Genomic DNA, 21,076 nt, shown 5'->3' with positions numbered 1-21,076 from the left:
TGTATTTACTGAAACTGTTGCATATTTGTTCTTCTCACAATGAGATAGCTTTTTAGTGCAGCTCAAAGACGTGTTCTAAGATGCAATATCTATTACAGTGGGTATATCAGCCTGCCTGCAGCTTGGATGTCGAGCCAGATGTGTCATTGGGAGCACAAAATGTTCAGCCTCATGAAACCCTTGCTAAATTTTTCCTGCCTCCTCAGCAGCAGGCAGCTCACCAAGACCTTCCAGCCAGTTTTTTTCAGGGGCCAGTGTGCTGGGAGAGGGAATTGCTTTTTTGTTTCGAGCAAATGTCAGATCCCAACTTCTGTTCTTCTTCAATTAGCAACTTGAAAAACTGTGTATTTTCTTGTTATGAGTTGTTAGGCTTTTTCCTAAGTTTGTTACCTGACTTCTGAAGTGTTTGCAGATACAGATTTCATCTGCAGGCTTCAAGGGGAGCTGTGTAGATAGAAAAAGGTGAGAACAACTAGATGCAGACAGGCTCTCTCTTCCCTTCGCCTCCAGTCGTGGTGGGTGGGGGAGCTCTGGCAAGTCTATTGGCATTTTGCCATTTCACTTACAACCCACTTCCACTAGTCACCTCTGCTTTTGTTTCACTGTTAGATCAAAATGGGGCAGATAGCTTGTTTTCAACAAGATGAAGCATGAATGAGGGAAGGCTTTTTTATTAAAGAAGGTCTTGATCCACACTCGACAGGGAAGAAGACAGAATAAGAAGGAGGTTTATTCTGGGGACAGTAGCTGCCTCTGCTGCTTTCTCTGTAACAGGAATAAAGCCAGAAAGGTCAAGTCCTTGAATTTCCACCTCACCCATCCTAACCACTGCAGAAGTCAGGTCTCCTTCTCCCTACTGCTTTTTGCTTCATGATGCTGGAAAGCTCTTTTGATGACTTACTGTGATGTTTTCAATGTTTGCTTCAGGGATCTCTCTTTATAACACACGGGAAAGTGCAGTGTAAGGGATCTTCTCTGTCCAGCCTGAATATGGTTCACTGGAGTGAGAAAAACAGCTTGAGCATGTTCTTAAGGTCAAACATAGTAGCTCTCTCATGCAAGAAGGATCACAGACTCGTGAATGTGTTAGGTTGGAAGGGGCCTTTAAAAGCCATCTAGTCCAACCCCCCTGCAGTGACCATGGGCACCTTTCTTAGATCTAGTTCCTCAGAGCTTCATCAAGACTGACCTTGAATGTCTCCAGGGATGGGACCTCCACCACCAGTCTGGGTGATCTGTGCCAGTCATCTGCCACCTTCATAGTGAAGAACTTCTTCCTAATATATAAACTGAACCTACCCAGCTCAAGTTTAAAACCATTGCTCCTTATCCTATCACTATATGCCCTCACAAACAGTCCCTCCACTGCTTTCCTGTAAGTCTCCTCCAGGTACTGGAAGGCCTCTACAGGGTCTCCCTGAGCCTTCTCTTCTCCAGGCTAAACAACCCCAGTTGTCTCAGCCTGTCTTTGTAGGAGAGGTGCTTTAGCCCTCTGATCATCGTTGTGTCCCTCCTCTGGACCTACTCCAAGCCCTCCTTGTGTTGAGGGCTCCAGAGTTGGGCACAGTACTCCAGGTGAGAAACGTGAGCGTGGACGCTTTGATGAGGAGACTGTTAACAATGTGCTTTCCAAACAGATGTGGAAACCAGTCTCACTGCCTAGTGTAGAGGTAGATAAGTGAGATTACTGCAAACAGAAGTACTCTCTCCTGCCTAATCTTCACTGATCAGAGAAAACAAAACTCCTGGTGTTTAGTTCTGTTGGCCACCATCAGCATGTGGTATGGTCATTCTGTTGAGAATGACCATAAAATCCCCTCTACACAGCTCTGTTTGATTCCTCATCTTTCCATACTCATTCTGACCTCCTTTGCCTCCCCAAAAAAAGCCTTCTATATTAAGGGAAAAATGTCAATAGTCCAAGTCAATGAAGAGTCAAATTGTGAAAAAGCCTATCAGAATCTGGTGTAAGCTTTGTGTTAAAGAAACAACTATGATAAACCTGGGGTTTGATCAGCTCCCATCTCAGAAATTCATTATTCTTTAAAATGAAACAGCTCCTTATCTTTGAATACAGACCAGTCTCAAAAAAGCAAAATACTGGGGTCTGTCACTTGATGCTACTTGAGCCCGTATGCAGCTATAAACAGGGTTCAGCACTGAAAATGTCCTGTGTCTCAAACTAAAATTACTGAAGAGAGAAGTAGGATTCATTGTTTGACCTGTATATATTGTGCCATGAAAAAAACCCCAGACTTCAATGCCTGGCCAAATCAGTTCCTGGGTTATCATAGTTATACAATGGGGAAATTTCAGCACTCTAGGAACAGCTTTGTCCTGTTACCAGCATCAGGAGCTCATGGAAAGACTTAAACGAATGCAGTCATCTCTCATCTATTTCAAACGATAGCATTCTGACCTACTTCCCTTCCTGTTCCAAGGCATCAGGAAATGAGGCAGGACACTTTTTAAAAGTTTCCCATAGCAGGCTTGTTTTTAAAATGCTTTTGCCTGTTCCCAAACATGTAGACTTTACCGGCAGACTTGCATTTATCTTTCTGCTTGTTTTCCCAGTTGTCACCCTTACCATTTTGATTTTTGCATAGGTGCTTTTAGAGTTCCTCTTAGGAAATCTGCTTGTTTTAAATGTTGGGTTCTTTTTTGGGTTGGTTTGTTTTGTTTTTTTTTTTATTTAACAAATTCTGGAAGAAAAATAAAGATAACAGTAAGGCAAGTCTTTTGGCAACTTAGTTTCGGGATTCCCATGAAAGTCAGACTTAACAGCAATGCCATGGGGTGAACCTCTTGCTTCAAGAGATTGCCAAAACAGAGAGCAAGTTACATTGTGGTGAGTGCCCCTTGAAGTCTGTGGGAAAACCTGATGCCACACACAGCTCTATTTGTGGCCAAGCCTGAGATAAGCTTGTACCATAACTGTGGATCGCTCCAGTTGTATTTGATTCTCTACCAGTGAATGCAAAAAGCACCTTACAAAACAAACCACAACACAACATGGGTTCACAATCTGGGCTCTGCCTGCGTAACCGTATCCTTGATAACAGTTTGATTCTGGGCCAGCTAATCTGACTGGCACCTACTCAAATTCACTCCTTTCTCAAATGGCCCACGAAATTCAGATGACGATCCACTAACAGGACATCAGTGTGCCAATTTAAATGATGCTTGCTTTTTTTTTTTTTGCCATTATCTTGAGGAAAAATTGGACTCTTACCTGGTTTTGTTTGTTTTTATAGAAATCAGATACTTTTTTTTAGGAAAGCAAACTTCTTGATAGCTGGTGGTAGTTGCTCTCTAGCAGCTTCATCAGCTTCTCTGGATTTTGGTCAAGTTTCTGCTGTTGTAACAATTAAAGAGAGGACTTTAAAAATAACACTACATTTGTCAAAGATGTGACAATGCTATGTTTGACTCTAAAAGAAGCGAGCATAAGACTTTTTTCAGCTGGAAGAGGATGTTCTAACATGGAGAACGGCTCTTTCAATAAACAGAGTCAGCCTACTGGCCAATGTTGTGTTGACATTTTGAGTTGGTGACCCTGTGACTGGCCTTTCTCCATTTGGGAGCTGTACATGGGAAGCATCTTTGTATGTTTGGTCCCAGGACGAGAAGAAAAGGTCAAGTTGGTCAAAGACTGTCTTCTCCCAAGTAGAATACAGAAGTGAGACCATGGGAAGAGCACTGACACTATTGGCTCTTTCTGGTAGAAGAAAGTGGGATTTCTTGGATTGGTTTATCATCATCATCTCCTTCTTGGACGTTTTGTTGTTGCCTACATGAAAATGCTGTTTATTCTGAGGCAGTTGGCTCAAGCAAAGTTAGCTTTGAGGTGTGGGCTTCTGTCCTGCTACTGAGGTCTGGCTGAGCCTCTTGTTGCTGCAGTGAAAATGCACCAGTATACCCATTAGCAGATCTTAAAGGTGAAAAAAGTTACAGTAAATACAGGTACTTTCCTATTACCATCTCTTATTAATCATAGCATGGGTTTTACCAGTCCAGTCTCCTAAAAACCATAAATGCCGTTATACTAACAGATCATTTCAGCAACTAAAATGCAAGATCCTGTTTTTTTATTTTATTTTCTTTTTTTTACCCTGGTTTCCTGAATACTTTGAACTTTTGGTTTAAAATGTTTTGAGTGCTACTTTTACTGCTTCAGACCTTTGTTCTACCCTTTAAAAGCCATTACCCTTACAGTGATTTTTTTTATTTTTTTTCTTTTTCCCCAGGGTGACCAGATGCAGGTCATGCCTATACCAAGTGTATGTATTTTTATCCCTTTTTTCTTTTAATAATTTTCATAACTTTTGCTTTGATTCATCTTATGTTTGCGGTCTAACAGGTCTGGTTTGTGTTGCATGTTAACAAAAGGATTTTATGTTCTGTCTGCGATGTTGTATGCTCTGAGATGAATTGAACTGCATGGGTTGTACAGGGACAAAAAAAAAAGAAGAGTTTGGGTTTTATGTGGGTTTTTTTTTCATCTCACATCTCAGTTAAGTTCTTGATCTTTTTATCAGTTTGAAAATGCTTGAAGCAGGCTGAAGGTTGACGTTGCTTATTTTAATAGAGGCGAAAGGTGACTCATCATCGCTATGTGGGACACAGTTACAAAAACCTTTTCCTCTAATTTTCCCCTCTATTCCAATTGGGAAAGAAGAGTTAGAAACTACATATCTTATTTGAAGCTAGCGACTTCAGGAAAATAAAGGGTGCGCTGACCTGACCATAGCTGCGTTACTGCACTCATTTCACATGATGCTCTTGGTATCAGCTGCTGGTTTATGGGCCTTAATATTTCTGCTTATCTTCCTGAGATTAAACTTGGAATGCCATTTGGCATCTGAATTATTTTTCAAAATTAAATAAAAGGAAGGAAAAAAATCTTCAAACTCAAGCTTTTAATGTAATTAGGTTTAACTTTTTTTTGGTCCAAAAGCTGCTCTTTTTCTACATGTTTTATGTGTGGGTGAAGACTTAGACTAATTAAATCTGGAAATACGGGGGGGTTCTCAGCCCCTTTGCTGTTTATATTACTTTATTATTGCAGAATTTTCCAGGAAATAGCAGTGCTGATGTGTGGAGCTGCTGACACAGCCCTCTTTCTTGAGATATTTGGTAGCCCCTGAAGACTCAAATATTCCCCAAAATAGCCTTTTTTTCATCCTCTTTTCCTTACCTCTCATGTAGTCCAACATCGCAAGACCTCCAATAAGAACCATGTCTGTACTGCAGCACAGTGGTTCCAGGATGGCTCTAACTGTGCAGATCACTTCCCTCCTTCACCACTCTTTCCAGGTTTTAAGAATCCTAGAATCTCCTGAGTTGGAAAGGACCCATAAGGACTATCAAGTCCAACTCCTGGCCCCAAACTGGGCCAGCCAAGTCGTAGTATGGGATTGAGTACATCATCCAGATGCTTCTTGACCTCAGCCCAGCTCGGTGCTGTGACCCCTTCCCTGGGGAGCCTGTCCCAGTGTCTGACCCCTCTCTTAGAACAGAACCTCTTCCTAATATCCAGCCTAAACCACCCCTGTTCAGCTTCATGCCATTCCCTCAGGTTCTATCCCCGGTCACCAAAGAGAGGAGATCAGCACCTGCCCCTTTGCTCCCCCTTGTCAGGAAGCCACAGACTGCCATAAGGACTCCCGCAGCCTCCTCTTCTCCAGGCTGTACAAATCAGGGGACTTCAGCCTCTCTTCATAAAACTTACCCTCTAGACCCTTCCCCATGCTCGTTGCCCTCCTCTGGAAACTCTACAGTATTTCTGTGTCCCTCTTGTACTGTGGCATCCAAAACTGCACCCAGGACTCGAGGCGAGGCCACCCCAGCGCAGTGCAGAGTAGGACTGTTAGACATTCCTCTTCATTGCTTACTCACTATTTATAATACGAAATAGATTCTGATATGGCTCACGCATCCATATGTGTGCATGTGTGTATGTACACATACACATATGTATACACACATGTACATGCAGGTCGTTTGCATATCTGCAAGCGTGGGAAAAGAAAACTTTGGATGTATGAAAATACTGATTTCTAATTTACTTTTCCTTCTGCATACCTGCCAAATTCTGTTGGGTGGCTGTAGTAGCTCTGCTAGCGGTGATTTGAATGTAAAACATGTTCTGGCTGTGCTCTGACCTGGAATAAAATCTTGCTTAGGAGTGAGGGTAGGAATTAATGGAAGAAGGAGTCAAAGAGAACAAAATTTTATAAAAGACAAATGAGTACAGCCTTGTCAGGTCCAAACACAAACTGAGATCCTTTGCTAGGCCGCTGTCTTTGCCATGTTAAAGCAGTAGCAGTGCTGTTAGATCTGGGTAGGAGAATGAATGATTCAAGAAGGTTTTCTCTTTTTTTTTCCCCTTTCTTTTTTAGTAACTCAGCTGTAATTTTGCTGACCTATATTCCAGCACTTCAATAAGGCAGCAAAATTAACTTGTGCAGTCGTGACGTAGAGTTCTTAGTGGGCAGGTGACTTTAAACACGCTTGTTCCTCTTCTCCCCTGCCATCCCATACTTTCTTCCAGCGGGACGTGCAAGTGTTGTCAAGCAACCATCGCCCACAGGCGGTTGGGTGACATTTACTATCCGGGGATCAGAGTGCTTCTCGCTGTCAAACAGAAGCCAGCGAGCGTTCCTACGTCACAGTCTAAATAAAGCAGAAGTAAGCTGCACAGGGAGAAGGAGGTAGAAATGAAGAGGCAAAGCCAATGTTAAATTTTAGGCTTTCTTTTTCAAATATGAGTGGTCCTTTTTGGCAGTCTTACAAGGTGTGGTGGTTTGGCCCTGGCTGGAGGCCAGATGCCCACCAAAGCCATTCTATCACTCCCCTTTTCAGCTGGACGGGGGAGAAAATACATATTGAGAGGCTCAAGAGTGGAGATAAGGCCAGGGAGAGATCATTCCACGATGAGCGTCACGGGCAGAACAGACTCGACACGGAGTAAAAAGAAAACTCTCTAATTTATGACACTGCACACACACATACACACAGAGTGAAACTAGAGTCAGATCTTAAAGCACCTCCCCCCATCCCTCCCTTCTTAGCAGGCTTCACTTCAGTCATGATTTCGCTCCCTTGTTTCCCCCCCGCATTGTGGCACAGGGAGGGCAGGGACTGGAGGAATGGGGGTTTTGGTCAGTTCCTCACCAGTTGTTTTCCTCCTTAGCTGAGGGGAGGGGCATTCCTCACACCCTTCCCCTGCTCCAGCATGGGGTCCCACCCACAGGAGACAGTCCTCCGTGAACTTCTCCAACTGAGTCCTTTCCCACAGGGCTTCAGCTCTTCCCCAACTGCCCCAGCATGGGGCACTGCTATGGGGTGCAGTCATAAATCACAGAATGTCTCTCAATCTCTCAGGCCCAGACTGCTCCACCCTGCTGGTCCCCCACAGGGTCATAAACCCCCCCCTCAGCAAACTTGCTCCAGCATAGATATCTCTCTCTTGCTCATCTCTGTGTCTCTGTCTCTCTCCACGGGGTGCAAGTGCTGGCAGGGGCTTGCTCAAACACATGTCACCGCATCTCCTGCATGTCTCCCCCTGCTCCAGCGTGGGGCCTCTCCCCTCTTCCCTGGCCTTGGTGCCTGCACAGCTCCTCACATCTTCTCACTCCCTTCTCTGGGGGCAAAAAGCAGCTGCTTGCGGGTTTTTCTCCTCACTGTGATTCCCAGAGGCGCTGTGACCATCACTGATGGGCTCTTGGTCAGCAACAGCTACGGCCTTGAGCCAGCTGGTGTTTCCTCTGTGGGAACCTTCAGAGAGCTGCAGAAGCCACCCCTTGCAGAAGCCACCCCTGCAACCCCCTACTCCACCAGACCCCAGCCACACACACACTTACAACACAAGGGGTATTTGTCCCCAGGGCTGAAACCCAGAGATTCACCCTGCAACAACTCTTAACCATGTGTTTAATGCCCATTGAGGCAGAAATTCAGTGCTCTGCTTCCTGGGGTAACGGATGAGGAACAGGCTGACCTGTATGTATTGTACATACCAGGAGAAAAATCTTCTAAACAGGCCCAGAGTGAGCTTGGTCACCATTACATTGGACGTTTACTTTTTACAGGGCTCATTGCAAATGTAATCACTGCAAGTGTTTAGAGAATTCCTCAGTGACTCTGCAAAGAGCGCTGCCCACTCATTAAACCTTCAAGTTGAAACTTCCAGTCAAAATAAGAGGTTTTCTGGAGCTTTAGCATCTCTATAAAATCTGGCAGTCTGCTGAGGTCGTCTGTTCAAAAATTCCCTTGCTTTACGTACGTATGTGCAATATCAGGGAAACATCTCTTCTGCTGAATCAGAGTTTTCATGTCTTAATTGCACTTGATCTAAAAATTTGAATTAATAGGAATTTTCTCTTGGTTGCTGATAGAACTGCCAAGCAGGAAACCTTCCAGCTTTTTCAGTTCTCTTCTTCAGAAAATAGAAACATTGCTACTTTGGGTATTTTTAAAGATGAACTTTATCCTGTTTGCTGTCTCACAGTCTGAAACTGTTTTCAGATAAGTCAGAGATTAAACAGGGATGTAACTGGTTATTTTTTCTTAACACTGCAAAATTATTTCTTTTTAGGGCTGAAAACCTGTGGTGGGTTGATGCCAGGTGTCCCCCCTCTGTCACAGCCCTCCTCAGCTGGGCAGGGCAGAGAAGATAAAACAAAGGTTCATGGGTCAAGATAAGGACAGGGGGAGCGCTCGCCCAGTACTGTCATGGACAAAACAGACTCAACTTGGGGAAATTAGTTGAATTTACTGCCAAGCAAATCAGAGTAGAATAAATTCTCTCCTTCTTCCCTGCCAGTGGCACAAGGAGATGGGGAATGGGGGTTGGGGTCAGTCCATCACATGTTGTATCTGCCCCTCCTTCCTCCTCAGTGGAGGATTCCTCACTCTCTTCCTCTGCTCCAGTGTGGGATCCCTCTCACAGGAGGCAATCCTCCATGAACTTCTTCAACATGATTCCTTCCCTCAGGTGTTTCAGTTCTACACGAAGTGCCACAGTGTGGGTCCCTTTCATGGGGTGCAGATCTTCAGGAACAGACTGCTCCAGCCTGGTCCCCCACCAGGTCACAAGTACCCCAGCAAACCTGCTCTAGCAGGGGCAGGTTTGGCATGGAGCAGGTGCTATCTGCTCCACCATGGACCTCCATGGGCTGCAGGGGAACAACCTGCCCCACCATGTTCTTCTCCATGGGCTGCAGGGTACCTCTGCTCTGGTGCCTGGAGCACCTCCCACCCCTCCTGCACTGACCTTGGTGTCTGCAGAATTCTTCTGTTTGCATCTTCTCACTCCTCTCTCTGGCTCCAATTGCTCCTGGCGGGTTTTCTCCTTCTTAAATACGTTCTCCCAGAGGCAAGGTGGACTCTAGTTGCTGATGGGCTCAGCCTTGGCCAGCAGTGGGTTTATCTTGGAAACAGCTGCATTGGCTCTGTGGGACATGGGGGTAGCTTCTAGCAGCTTCTCACAAAAGCCACCCCTGTAGCCTCCCCACAACCAAAACCTTCCCACACAAACCCAATACATAAACACACAAAATGAGAAAAAACAATTCCAGCTGTGATACACCTGACTTGAAACTGCATTCAGTGTAGGTCAGGATGCCTGTCCAGTTCTCAGCTCTGTTTGGAAAGGAGTATGGTAGAGAAATCAAAGTAGACCTGTAGCAACTCCAGCACTTGTTTCCATTCTTTTGAATGAAGAGGTAGATGGATATGCAAAGCCATACTTAGCATCTGCTAAAATGAGATGGAAGGGTCCCTTTCCTTTTTTCAAATTAAAAGCCCAGTATTAAGGCATGGTACCAAAAGTACTCCCAGTATCTCTGCAAAATTCACTCGTAACACTGGGATATTGTTTATTTTTTTTCACTTTTTGACAATTTCTTGTTACACCTGTTTTTTTCTAGAGGTTGTTTTGTGAACTGTTTCACGACAGGAGCTAGAGCCTTTTGGCAGCTGTGGTTTAAGTGGGAATAATTTATCTTCTATTAGAGTATCTCTATGTGTAACTGCTGGGAGAAGCTGTTAACTATGCAGCCTGCGACCAAAAGTGTGAATTGAAGGGAACATGAACAGCAAATTAATGTGCTGCACTTACTCTAGACAACATTTCCAGTACACAAAGAAAGGGCTTATTAATTCCCATACTCGTCTCTGCGGGAAATCAGGGCCTACAGGGAAGAAAGGTGATGATTGTTATATACAGTAAATTTCTGAAAGGTTTGTGTTGACCTGCTGTTTATGCTTCAAACAAAAGTCCTGTTTTTTCCACCACCACCCCCCCTTTTATTTTTTGTTTTTTCCTTAGGGAATATGCTATTTCCACGGGACTGAAGCAGTGCAGCAGTCGTTTCACTACAAGGTCTGTTAAGCTGATCAGCCGTGAGACCTGGCTGGAATGCAGAAATCCCAAACAGTGACTAGTTTAAAAGCTTTAACTTGTGTACAATTTATGTCTTGTTGGAATTGAAGACCAAGCTAGGGCTTACAGTACTGAGATAGCACGTTCTTTTTCTGCTGAGCTCTCTGGAAGTCTGCAGTGTTTCAGAGAGAGTATCGCATAGTAAATATGAGCTGCTGTTAGCCACAATTAAATACTCTTAATTAATGGGTTTTGATCTCTTTAAAGCTACTGTGTTTAAAGTAATTCATTATCAAAGATCCATAGCTATTTGCTTTAACTATGACAGAAATCTGGTAATGAGAACTCTCCTTGGATATGTCTCCATTAGTGGGGAAATTAAAATACAATATTGAGTAATGCTTGTTTCTGCCTAAAAGCTGTGGGACTCTTGGCATGTGGAAATTGCTTTGGATCACAAAGCTTGAACAACAAAACCAATGGACTGGTACTCGATGTACAAATCCTTTAAGTTCCTAAAGCCTCAAAAATGTCATCCTTGCTCCAAAGCCCTACTCCAGATGTTTTGCAGTCTTGCAACTGGCAGTGCCTTCGGCCTCAGAATAGTTGCCTTGTCCCTGTTAGGTTTTCAGGTGGCAAATGTGGTTTCAGGGTTGAGAGTAACCCAGATGCAGGTTTTGAAATGGAAATTATTATTTTTTCTACTCTTCAAATGTTCACACTGTTGACAAGTTGTCTGCAAAAACAGGATCAGATGGGATTTGAGAAGGCAAAGCTTGGCATGCCCCAGTGGGAGATCTTCCCCAGGAAAAAAATCTTGAGGTGTAGTTGTGTTAGGGAAATTAAGTCAGTAATTACATGTTACCTCCTACAGCAGCATTGAAAAGGGAGGGAAACTCCAGCAGTAACCAATATTTCTGTGTAGATACTGCAGGTAAGGTGGTTCTTCTCCCAGCTGCTGCAGAGCTGCGGGAGGAAGAGAAGGAGGAGGATGGCAACAGCCTGTCTCACCATGCAGTCAAGGAATTCAGATTCTCAGAGTTAAAAGTTCTCACTTTATTTAGTCCTTGGTCTATGTCCATCCTCTTCTTGACAAGTATACTGATTTCCAGAGAAAAGCCAAAGATATCTCTGGTACAACAGTGCTTGTGTTTTTCAGAGGAATATTGTTGTATGAAGGAAGATCTGTTTCCATGGATTTTCCTTATACATAGGTAGATATTTTCAGTTTGAAAAAGAATTTACATAGCAGAAGAAATTAGCGGCTTTTAACAGTCTTAAGAACTGAACTATTCTGTAAAAACAAAAAAGTGCATTTAAGATTTCTCAGGATGTTCCTACCTTTTTCTCCAAAGACAAAACCCCCAGTATCAGAACATGGATTCTGAGGATTATTGTCTCTAAATGCATTTGATTATTCTTTCGGTAAGCTTTTAGGCTATTTAGGTTGCAAATCTGTAATCTTACTTTGAAAACTTGAGGTGAACTGCCTAAATACCTCTTGCATTTTGAACTAGGAGTGAGAAAACTAAATTCTTTAGATCTGGTCCTAGTTGCAAAGAAGCAGAGGTAGAGCTTGAGCAGTTGTGGAAGTAATGCAGGCACAGGGCTGCCTGTAACCCAGAAAGGGGTGTCCTATGAATTTCGGTGTGGTGAGGTTACTGCGATGGATCTGTACTTTACAGGTGTTAAGCAGCAGATTTAAGTCTAGAATCTCACATGTTAGTTACTTCATTTAAGCAAGAACTTCCTAGGCACCATTGGCTGGTATCTATCAACTTAAGACAGCTCCTGAAATCAATCAGTGGTTAATGAAGAGGCTGCACTTGGTGCTGCAGGGTGTTGTGAGGGTGGCTGACTCTTCTGTTGTCACCCGCTGTCAGCAAAGGGATGGCCTCAGGTCCCTGCAAGCACCTCTGCAGAAGGCTACTGAAAAGCAAACAACATGATAGATGGTGTCCTTACAGGAGCAGCATTGTCTGAGCAGATAAAAAGATAGCAAGAGAATGAAGTTAGAGTTCTGTATCCAGTGCTTAATTACTTTAATTTCCTCTCAGCCTTGAGCTTCTCCCTACTGATGCTTTTCTATAAAGCTAGCCCTTCTCCTTCATCAAAAGAAACTTCTTGAAGTGACTGGCAGCACTTTCAGCTCCTAATGGTAGCCTTTTCCCCCAATTCTGATATTTCAGGAAGTATTCAGTACCAGAGTCTAAAATAACAAAACCATATTGCAGATTGGGATGTTAAAGTGGGGACTAAGCAATCGGAGTGCTTGCATTGCTCTCAGAAAAACTGTGATTGGCACTGTTTCTTAGTGAGGGCACCGTGCTGTAGAAGAGCCTAGTTGAAGAGACCTTGCTTTGCTATCATTTTAATACCTTGATTAGGTACGTAATCAACATGGAAGCTCTTGGTCAGCACCCTCACAAGTGGTAAAACTGAGAGTGGAGACATGCCCTGGAAGATGAAGTTGTCAATGCAATCTTCCTTCAGGATCCATTTCTCCACTTCAGTGTCTTTTGTGGCAAACAGAAATAACAGTTTGCATAAATAAATGCCCAACAGTGTGATAAGGGCTGGAAATGACTGTGACTGAATAGGGTAAGAGCAGCATCCTAAACTGAGGCATTAGGAAAAGAGGCCCTGGAAAAGATACTGTATCAAATGTCCCATTTCTTAACTGGTTTGGTTAAGTTAGTTTTACCATTTTCATTTCCAGTGCTTTGGAGATCATTCTAAACAAGTCTCTCACTTAAATAAATGAGAAATTCTCTCTGGGTATTGCATGAGCCATTAATTTCCATACATGTACTTGCAGTGAGCCCAGAAAAGCATTCAACTTCCAGTCATGTATTTCAGTTCCCAGTAACTACTAGAATAGCAATGTTGGCAGAAGAGTGCCCTTTCAATAGAGGTTTTACTCTTTTTTTTTTTCTCTTTTTTTTTTTGTTGTCTTCCTCTTTTCTTTCTGTTTTTAGCCACCAGCTAAATACCTCCTGCCAGAACTGACAGCATCTGACTATGGGAAGAAGTGTGTGGTCATTGATTTAGATGAAACTTTAGTGCACAGTTCATTTAAGGTAAGTAAATTAAGCAGCGGTTTCTCGCAGCTTCAATCCGGTCGGTGAATGTTGTAGGGACTGTTAAACCTCTTAACACATGAACTAGTCTTTCAGGCTCTCCCAGGGTGAGAGGCTCTCCCTGGTAGTCTTCATTATTCTTATGGTTGTTCACCCAAATTCAGCTGTAAGGGGAGTAACACAGACGGTGCTGGTTTTTTTCTGGTTCTGAGATAGTCACACCGACTGCAACATTGAAGTTTTATGGCTTTAAATGGTGACTGTTCCAACAAGAACCTCAGTTTTTTAACAGGTACAAAGCTTGTTGCTCTGAAATTACAGTCTCATCTTTGATGTTTAAGTGATGCCATAGTTAATCTAGGAGAACAGAAATTCAGCACATCTTTGTGCTCGGTAGATGTCCCTTAAACAGTAAGTTTTGGTCCCCAGCGATTGCTGGGCTCTGTTGCTGGAGAAGATGGCTTTCCCTGCAAGGCTGCTGTCCCCACCCCAGTGAGTGTTTTTAAGTATTTAGCTCTCACAACAGGAAAGCAAATAACATTTAGCTCTTGCTGATGAGTCAGTCATCTTGTAGAAGCAACTTTTATAACCCTTCAGAATTCAGCATGGGGTGGAAGTAGTGGCATTTTTCTGTTAAGTAGGGCTAAAGTTAGAACAGGAGAATTCAGAGATACAAATAACCTGAACTGGCTCATGGTACTGTAGCATTTTGATTGACAAATGCCAGACATGATAAAGCATCTGCTAGTTTTATACTTCAATATTGGAGATTTTTTTAAGAATCGATAGTATGTTTAATTAGTAGTAGCAAACTAGAGTTACCACCAACTTTATAGTTTTTTAGTTGCTCTCCTGTTTTTTCACAGCTAGCATGAACTCAGCATTTTAATCCTGCAGCATTTGGTTGCCAGAATTTAAATAGGCAAACCATAATTCATGTTGTGGTTAGAATTTGGCAACGACCTGTCTTTGGTGACTTCAAGAAGACCTTATATGGAGATACTTGAAGAAGTAGTCCTATGCCTCAAACTGAAAACAAGAATGTTCTCTGTCTTTGTTGTGCCTAATGGTGTGTAACAATTTGTGGTGACATACAGGAACCTCTTAACCTCAGTGCCAGATCCTTATCTTCTGTACCTGGGCTGAACTTGCATTTGAGAATTTTTGGGGGTGACTAGAAAGACAGCTGGGTTAGGGAGGGACTGTGCTTTCCAAGTTAAATGAGAGTCATAAATAGGGAGGGAAAGATGAATGTAAAAGTCCAAATTTGCATATAAATAATGAATCATGGAATGTGTTCAGTTGGAAGGGAGCTTTAAAGGCCGCTTAGTCCAACCCCCCTGCAGTGATCAGGGTCATCTTCACTACATCAGGTTGCTCAGAGCCCCGTCAAGCCTGACCTTTAATATCTCCAGGGATGGGGCCTCCCCTGTGTCTCTGGGCAACCTATGCCAGTGATCCACCACCCTCATAGTGAAGAACTTTTTCCTAATACCCAACATAAATCTCCCCTTTTCTAGTTTAAAACCATCACCCCTCATCCTATTGCTCCATGTCCTTGGGAACAGTTCTTCCCCACCTTTTCTATAGGCACCTTGAAGTGTTAGGGTTAGTGTTATCTGAAATATAAAACTAAGAAATTGTTTTCTGAATGCTGTGGATAACTTTGTGCTGTGATTTTTGGGTTTTGAAACAAAATGAGGTTCAATTTAGGTGGGGTTTTGGGTGTTTAGGTTTTTTAACCCTTTTCAAGAAATACATGTTTAACGATTGACATAGTATAAATCTTTTCTTGTAGCACTGAGGTTTGCTTTTATTGCAGAGTCCTTTCTTAGTGGGCTCATTTTAATCACCCCATTTATTCAGATGATATTTAATGGGTATTTAAATGACGTTAAATAGACATCTAAGAAAAATCAAAAGGTTATTCTTCTTAGTCTTGAACACTGAATGATGCATTGGGAAGAAACCTGTTCCTTTTTTCTGTGAAGTAAATAGTGAGAGGCAAACGTTGGAGTTTCTGCAGTATGAGAGTCTCAGGGCTGTGGTGGTGTTACCTTAATGCCAAGCCCTGTGGTGGGAGTACGTGAGAGAAGACCGAGTGGTGGAGGAAACAGCTTTAGTTGTTGAGTAGCTGCATTGACCAGTGGTGCTGTTAGGGGTTTGTTATAGTGGCCATGAAAAATAACAATGGGTTTCCAGAATAGCAGGGAGGTTTAACACATGTATAGAATCATAGAATGGTCTGGGTTGGAAGGGACCCCAAGGATCACAGAGTTCCAACCCCCCTGACACAGGCAGGGACACCAACCTCCAGGCCTGGATCTACACAAGTTTGCCCAGGGACCCATCCAACCTGACCTTGAACACCCTCAGGGATGGGGCATCCTCCCCCTCTCTGGGCAGCCTGTTTCAGCACCTCACCACTCACTCTGTAAAGAACTTCCCCCTAAATATCTAATCTAAACCTTTCCACCTTTAGCTTCAATCCATCCCCCTTGTCCTGCCATTATCTACCCTTTAAAAAAGTTGATTCCCCTCCTGTTTCTCTGCTGCCTTCAGGGATGGGAAGGTTGCAATGAGGTCCCCCCGCAGCCTTCTCTTCTCTAGGCTGAAAAAGCCCAGCTCTTCAGCCTCTCTTTGTAGGGGAGCTGCTCCAGCCCTCTGATCATCTTCGTGGCCTCCTCTGAACCCTCTCCAACAGTTCCACATCTTTCTGGTATTGGGGGCCCCAGATCTGGACACAGGACTCCAGCTGGGGCCTCACAAGGACAGAGCAGAGAGGGACAATCCCCTCCCTGTCCCTGCTGGCCACCCCTCTGCTGATGGAGCCCAGGATACCACTGGCCTTCCAAGCTGCAAGAGCCACTGCTGGCTCATGCCCACTGCTCTGAATAATCAAGTTACTTTTGCCATTTCTTTTAGTTGGTTGTGTTGGGTGGGGTTTTTTCCCACTAAAACATGTCTTCTCCACCAAGCAGGTCCCCACTTAAAAGCTGTAAAAGCATACATAAATTTGTGATTTTTTAGTACAAAAGGCTTTATTTAAAACACACAGTGTTTTAGAATTCATAATTCTGTTATGAAATAGGCTTCATATTTTAAATGCAGATAACTTTAAAAAAAAAAACCAACCAGAGAGGCAGAGTATTTAAAGTGCACTTTTATGAAAGCAGCAACATCTGAAGGAGGGTAATTCTTGTCTTTTTATGTCCCTGCATATTTGTGAAGCTTTAAGGAGGTACTAGGCTTTCATGTTAAGTGCATATTAAAGGAATAAAGTTTGGGGTGCTTTGGCAAGAGTAAAAAAGGAATAGGTAGACATTAGAGTTATCATTCCCATCATGAAACAATAATAGAAGCAAAAAACATAAATTACTATATCAAGGGGATGTAAATGTGGTTTTGTAGAAAATGAATTAAACCACATGCAAGTCTGGAATGCAGTCATATTCAAAACTGGCTGTGAAATTCTCGTTTGGAACATTTAAAACTCTGAAGCTTTCTATTAAATAGAAACAGTTCTAACTGAAGCAGAGATTTGCAGTAGAAATACGTTCTTTCACCCTCTGTCTGCGGTTCCCACTCAAGGGATGTACGTGCTTCACATGTGCAACCCCAGAAACCTTCATCTAGGAAACTTGTTTAAGCCTTTTCCTGTCTACTCACCGTGATGAAGCACAGAACCCAGGTCTGTGCTCTCTTCCTCACTGCTTGTGCCAACAAGAAAGCTACATAGTGCCTAAAGTGCCAGTGGGGGAAGCAAATCTGTAGTTAAGGGTGGTTTGGTTAGTGTTCCAAAGCCTAAGGGTGAGCTTTACTTGTTAGCAAAAATACTGAACAGAATGTCATTTTCACTGACATCTGGTTGGTGTTTCCTCTTGTTAAAGTTAGAAATAGCTGTATTTTTTTTGGGGGGGGCTTCAAAACCTTTGCAGCTTGCAGTGACCTATTCTTTTTCTGCTGCTGCAGAATATTTCTCTTGCTTAAGGGTGTCATGCATGTAGAAATCCTTCAGGTGCCTGCAAGCCTTGTCAAGGTATGCACGGAGCTGGCACCCACCTGCTAGAAAACTCCATGGTTCATTTGGGTTTCTTTCAAGGTGAAGGTGCAGAACAATTTTGTGTACCTGTTTTGTGGCTACTAGACAGGTTGCAAAATATCTTCAGCAGAGGGGCTTCATGCTGGTAACAGATGGGAGCTTTGCCTCTTGTCTTTTTCAGGAGCAGAAAGGTGTATATATCTTGGTAATTGTTTGATGTCTGCTAAAAAAACCCCTCTAGATTGTATCTGAGGATATTTGAGGGATTCTTTAGGTCATATTAGCACTGTGGTCATCAGCAGGATGGAGATTTCCTGCTTGGGCTGCTCAGGAGGTTTGGTTGCCAATAGTGGTTGGTCAGGACAAGGCAATTCAACACAGCTTCTCATTTGCCCTCTGACACAGCTCTTACAGACACTGGATCAAACCATCTTCTTTATTAGTACTGGGAGAGGGTGGTGTCCTCCATATAAATTCTTCAGGTCATCTTGGGATGGGACCGAAGCGATGCTATCGGGTCAATACTGCAGCATTCTTTTTTCCTGCCATTTTTCAGAGAGCACCTGGTCAGGCTTACCAGTTTGTGATCTGCTTCTCAGTCCCCTTACCTTGGCTGCTTCTCTGCTTTCTTAGCACACTTTTGCCCTCACCCCCTCCCTCCAAAACAAATTTAAAGACTGTTTCTAGTCTTGCAGATTCTTCAGGGGCGCTTTCTTGGCAGTACTGAAAATCAGTCTGTTGGCTGACCCAGAAAACCAGGTGGGAGTCTGTGCAAATCTGATAGAGCTGAGTGAAGATGTTTCCCAGTCTTAGTAATACCATACCAGTTACCAGCCAGACTACTCCCAGCCTTCATTTTAGGCTGGTAGCCATGAAGATTATTGTCTGTTAATCAGTCCTGCTGCAACTATATTTGGCAGCTCCAAGCTGCAGATCATTGGGTGAGTTACAAACTTCAGCTGGGTATGTTTACATGAGTTTTTTTTATCATGGACCTCATGGGTGAGCCGTACCAAAGGACTCTGCCAAGCCTGGTGTGTGTTTGAACTAGTAAACATTCTTAGCTATCACTACTGCCTGCCTAGCCAAGAGCAGGCTCTGTGCTCTTCAGCCGTTGGCAAGGTCATTCTTCTGCTTTCCTAAGTCACTTTCCTTGACCAGCAGTTTCTCACAGTAAGTCTTAAGACACAGGTTATATCCAGTGCGCTAGAAAAAAGGATTTGAGGACTTGGAACAGAGGGTACCCACTCTTCCTTTTTGAATGAAAGCATAAATTCGATTGCTATAGCATGTTCTTGAGTATTGATTCTTGACAATTGTTTACCTATACAACTTAAGTCTTCCTGATTCAAATAGAACCTTTAGGTATTACTTTTACCACTGTTTTTATTTTTAATTAATGACTAATTTATGACCTGGAGCAGAACACATGAGGCTGATAGCTGCATTTATTTGTCATCATCCACACACGCTTGATGAGAGTTATCCAAATAGATTTTTATCCTGGTAGTGGGGGTTATCTGGGCAGTAAGGTGTATTACATTGTGTGAAGCTTAAAAAGAGGAGGGAAGAGGAAAACATGGTATCTGGTGAATACATCTGTGTAAGGCTTCTGGCTTGTCTGTGTAAAGGGCATACACACAGAGTGGATTTGCATAGTCAATAATGCTTATTAACTTGTTCCTGAGAAGTAAGTGCTCTTTTCTCTTACAGCTCTGAAATTTCCCCTCGGATGATCTGATGTTGATTTATTCCCTTGTTGTTCTTTCTAGCCAATTAGCAATGCTGATTTCATCGTTCCTGTTGAAATTGATGGAACCATACATCAGGTAAGCACTGTTGTTCCTCTGTGTTGCTCTATTAGTGGGACTGTCCTCAGTGTCCCAGAGCTTTTACCTTTCTCTGTTTGCTGCTTTACGTTGAATAACTTAGCCTTTTGCAAAATACAAATGAATCACCCAGACAGACATCCCTCTCTCCTTGGGTAAGTAGTTTCTAACTGCCGAGTCTCAATTTTACCTTTTTTCAGGACTTTTCAACTCCTTGTCAATTTAAAACCATTTCAAACAGGATCTAAGGGTTTTCAAACATTGCTAAGCCCCCAAAAATCTACTTGAATACTGCATTTCTCATTCCCTTCACAGACAAACAGGACATAAGTTGGCATAAATGTCTGTTGGCAGTTCATATGGTCAAAGCTTTATAACAGTTTTGAGGAAGAAAAGGCGTTTCTTCAGTTTTTGTGGCAATCTGAGTTCTGTCCTCTTTTCTTTCTCTAATTTAAATTCCTCTAATGGCACTTTTTCTACACTTCAGTATCTTAAAAAGTTGTGGACAAAATTGCAAGGAGACTAATTTTGGTCTTACTCTTTAAGAACTTCACTTAAGACTCTGTGAAATGGTTTTCAGTAACTGCAAAACGCCCATAATTTGAAAATCAGCCCCCTTCATGTATCTTAGCTTGGTGTCTTTAATCAGTAGTCATTTCTGAAAATGTTAAATGAAATAAATTACAGTGCTGTAAATGTTCCTCTTCAGACAGCCATTAGAGTTCTTGGCTGAGATGGGTTTTACTGGTTAATGTGAAGCTGAGCCCTTCTGATACATGAATCTTGCATATTGCTTGATACATCTTTTCTTGGTTGTCATAGGTTAAAGATAATGCAGATACTGAATTGCAGATCTTCCCAGATTGTAATATAATGGGGAGCTTTTGAAATGTTGTCCATTATGTAAATTATTTTTACTTGGACTGATAGGTTCATATTTTGATCTTGCTTGGAATAGTTGATAGGTCATAAAGTCAGCTCATAGTTTGTTTTCAGTCATAAAAACCATCCATGTAGTTGTTGCTACTTAAATAATTATGAAATATCGGTCAGTGGTCTGAAAAGTGTTTAGAAGTGATAGTTATTTGACAGTTTCCACAATGTGCCTATTCTATATAGAAGAATTCAATATCCTGGGTACCTAAACCTGTGATGTTCACCAGAGTGGGATGTTTAAAATGTGTAAAGTAATGTTTTGGGAGATTTATATTGTGATATTGTCTGTTCTCATTTGATGTGGGCTTTAGTTGTGTTTGGTGCTGTAACACAGACATTTTCTCTCCTAAAGCTTTATAGAATGCTTTTGAAAGGGAATAAAATAGGGTGCCTGACAGTTCTGAATGGTTTAGGATTGTGATCACTTATCTTGTCAAGATTATAAGTTTACATTTGGAAACGAAACCAAATAAAAGACTGTTTAAGCTTTCCAGTCAAGCACTTCAAAAGCCTGTTGCTTTTCTGTTCCCTGCTGCAAACTTTCAGACTCTTCACCAAATACAATGCAGTTAGGCACTCAAGATAACTGCATTTGGGGAAAAGAAAACTAAGAAAGAAAAAAAATCCCAGCCCACAACTGGTCAAAGGGAGTGATTTTGTCCATGCCCTAAATGTCAGTGGGAAGAAGGATGCTCCTGAAAGAAGGGGTCACGTGAAATTAGTCTCTGGCTCTGCTTTGCTGGAGATTTCACAGAATCACAAGGTTGGAAAAGACCTTTGAAGATCATCAAGTCCAACTATT

At 42.6% G+C, this 21,076-nt stretch overlaps 1 protein-coding gene across 4 annotated transcripts in view; it reads left to right on the top strand.

Annotated features, from left to right (window-relative positions):
* Positions 1 to 21,076, top strand: part of CTDSPL (CTD small phosphatase like) — a 92,053-nt gene that overhangs the window by 54,904 nt on the left and 16,073 nt on the right. Inside the window, exons 3-6 of one of the 4 annotated variants that reach the window (XM_084280486.1) lie at positions 4,248 to 4,280; positions 10,334 to 10,387; positions 13,366 to 13,467; positions 19,282 to 19,338. In XM_084280486.1, coding sequence (XP_084136612.1) covers positions 4,248 to 4,280; positions 10,334 to 10,387; positions 13,366 to 13,467; positions 19,282 to 19,338 — 246 coding nt within the window. The remainder of the gene's footprint in view (positions 1 to 4,247; positions 4,281 to 10,333; positions 10,388 to 13,365; positions 13,468 to 19,281; positions 19,339 to 21,076) is intronic. The other 3 variants (XM_084280487.1, XM_084280488.1, XM_084280489.1) reach the window with 3 other exon arrangements.

The sequence above is a fragment of the Gallinula chloropus genome, assembly GCF_964237585.1.
Source record: "Gallinula chloropus genome assembly, chromosome: 2".
Classification (NCBI taxonomy): domain Eukaryota; kingdom Metazoa; phylum Chordata; class Aves; order Gruiformes; family Rallidae; genus Gallinula; species Gallinula chloropus.
This window is presented reverse-complemented; position numbering and strand designations above follow the sequence as displayed.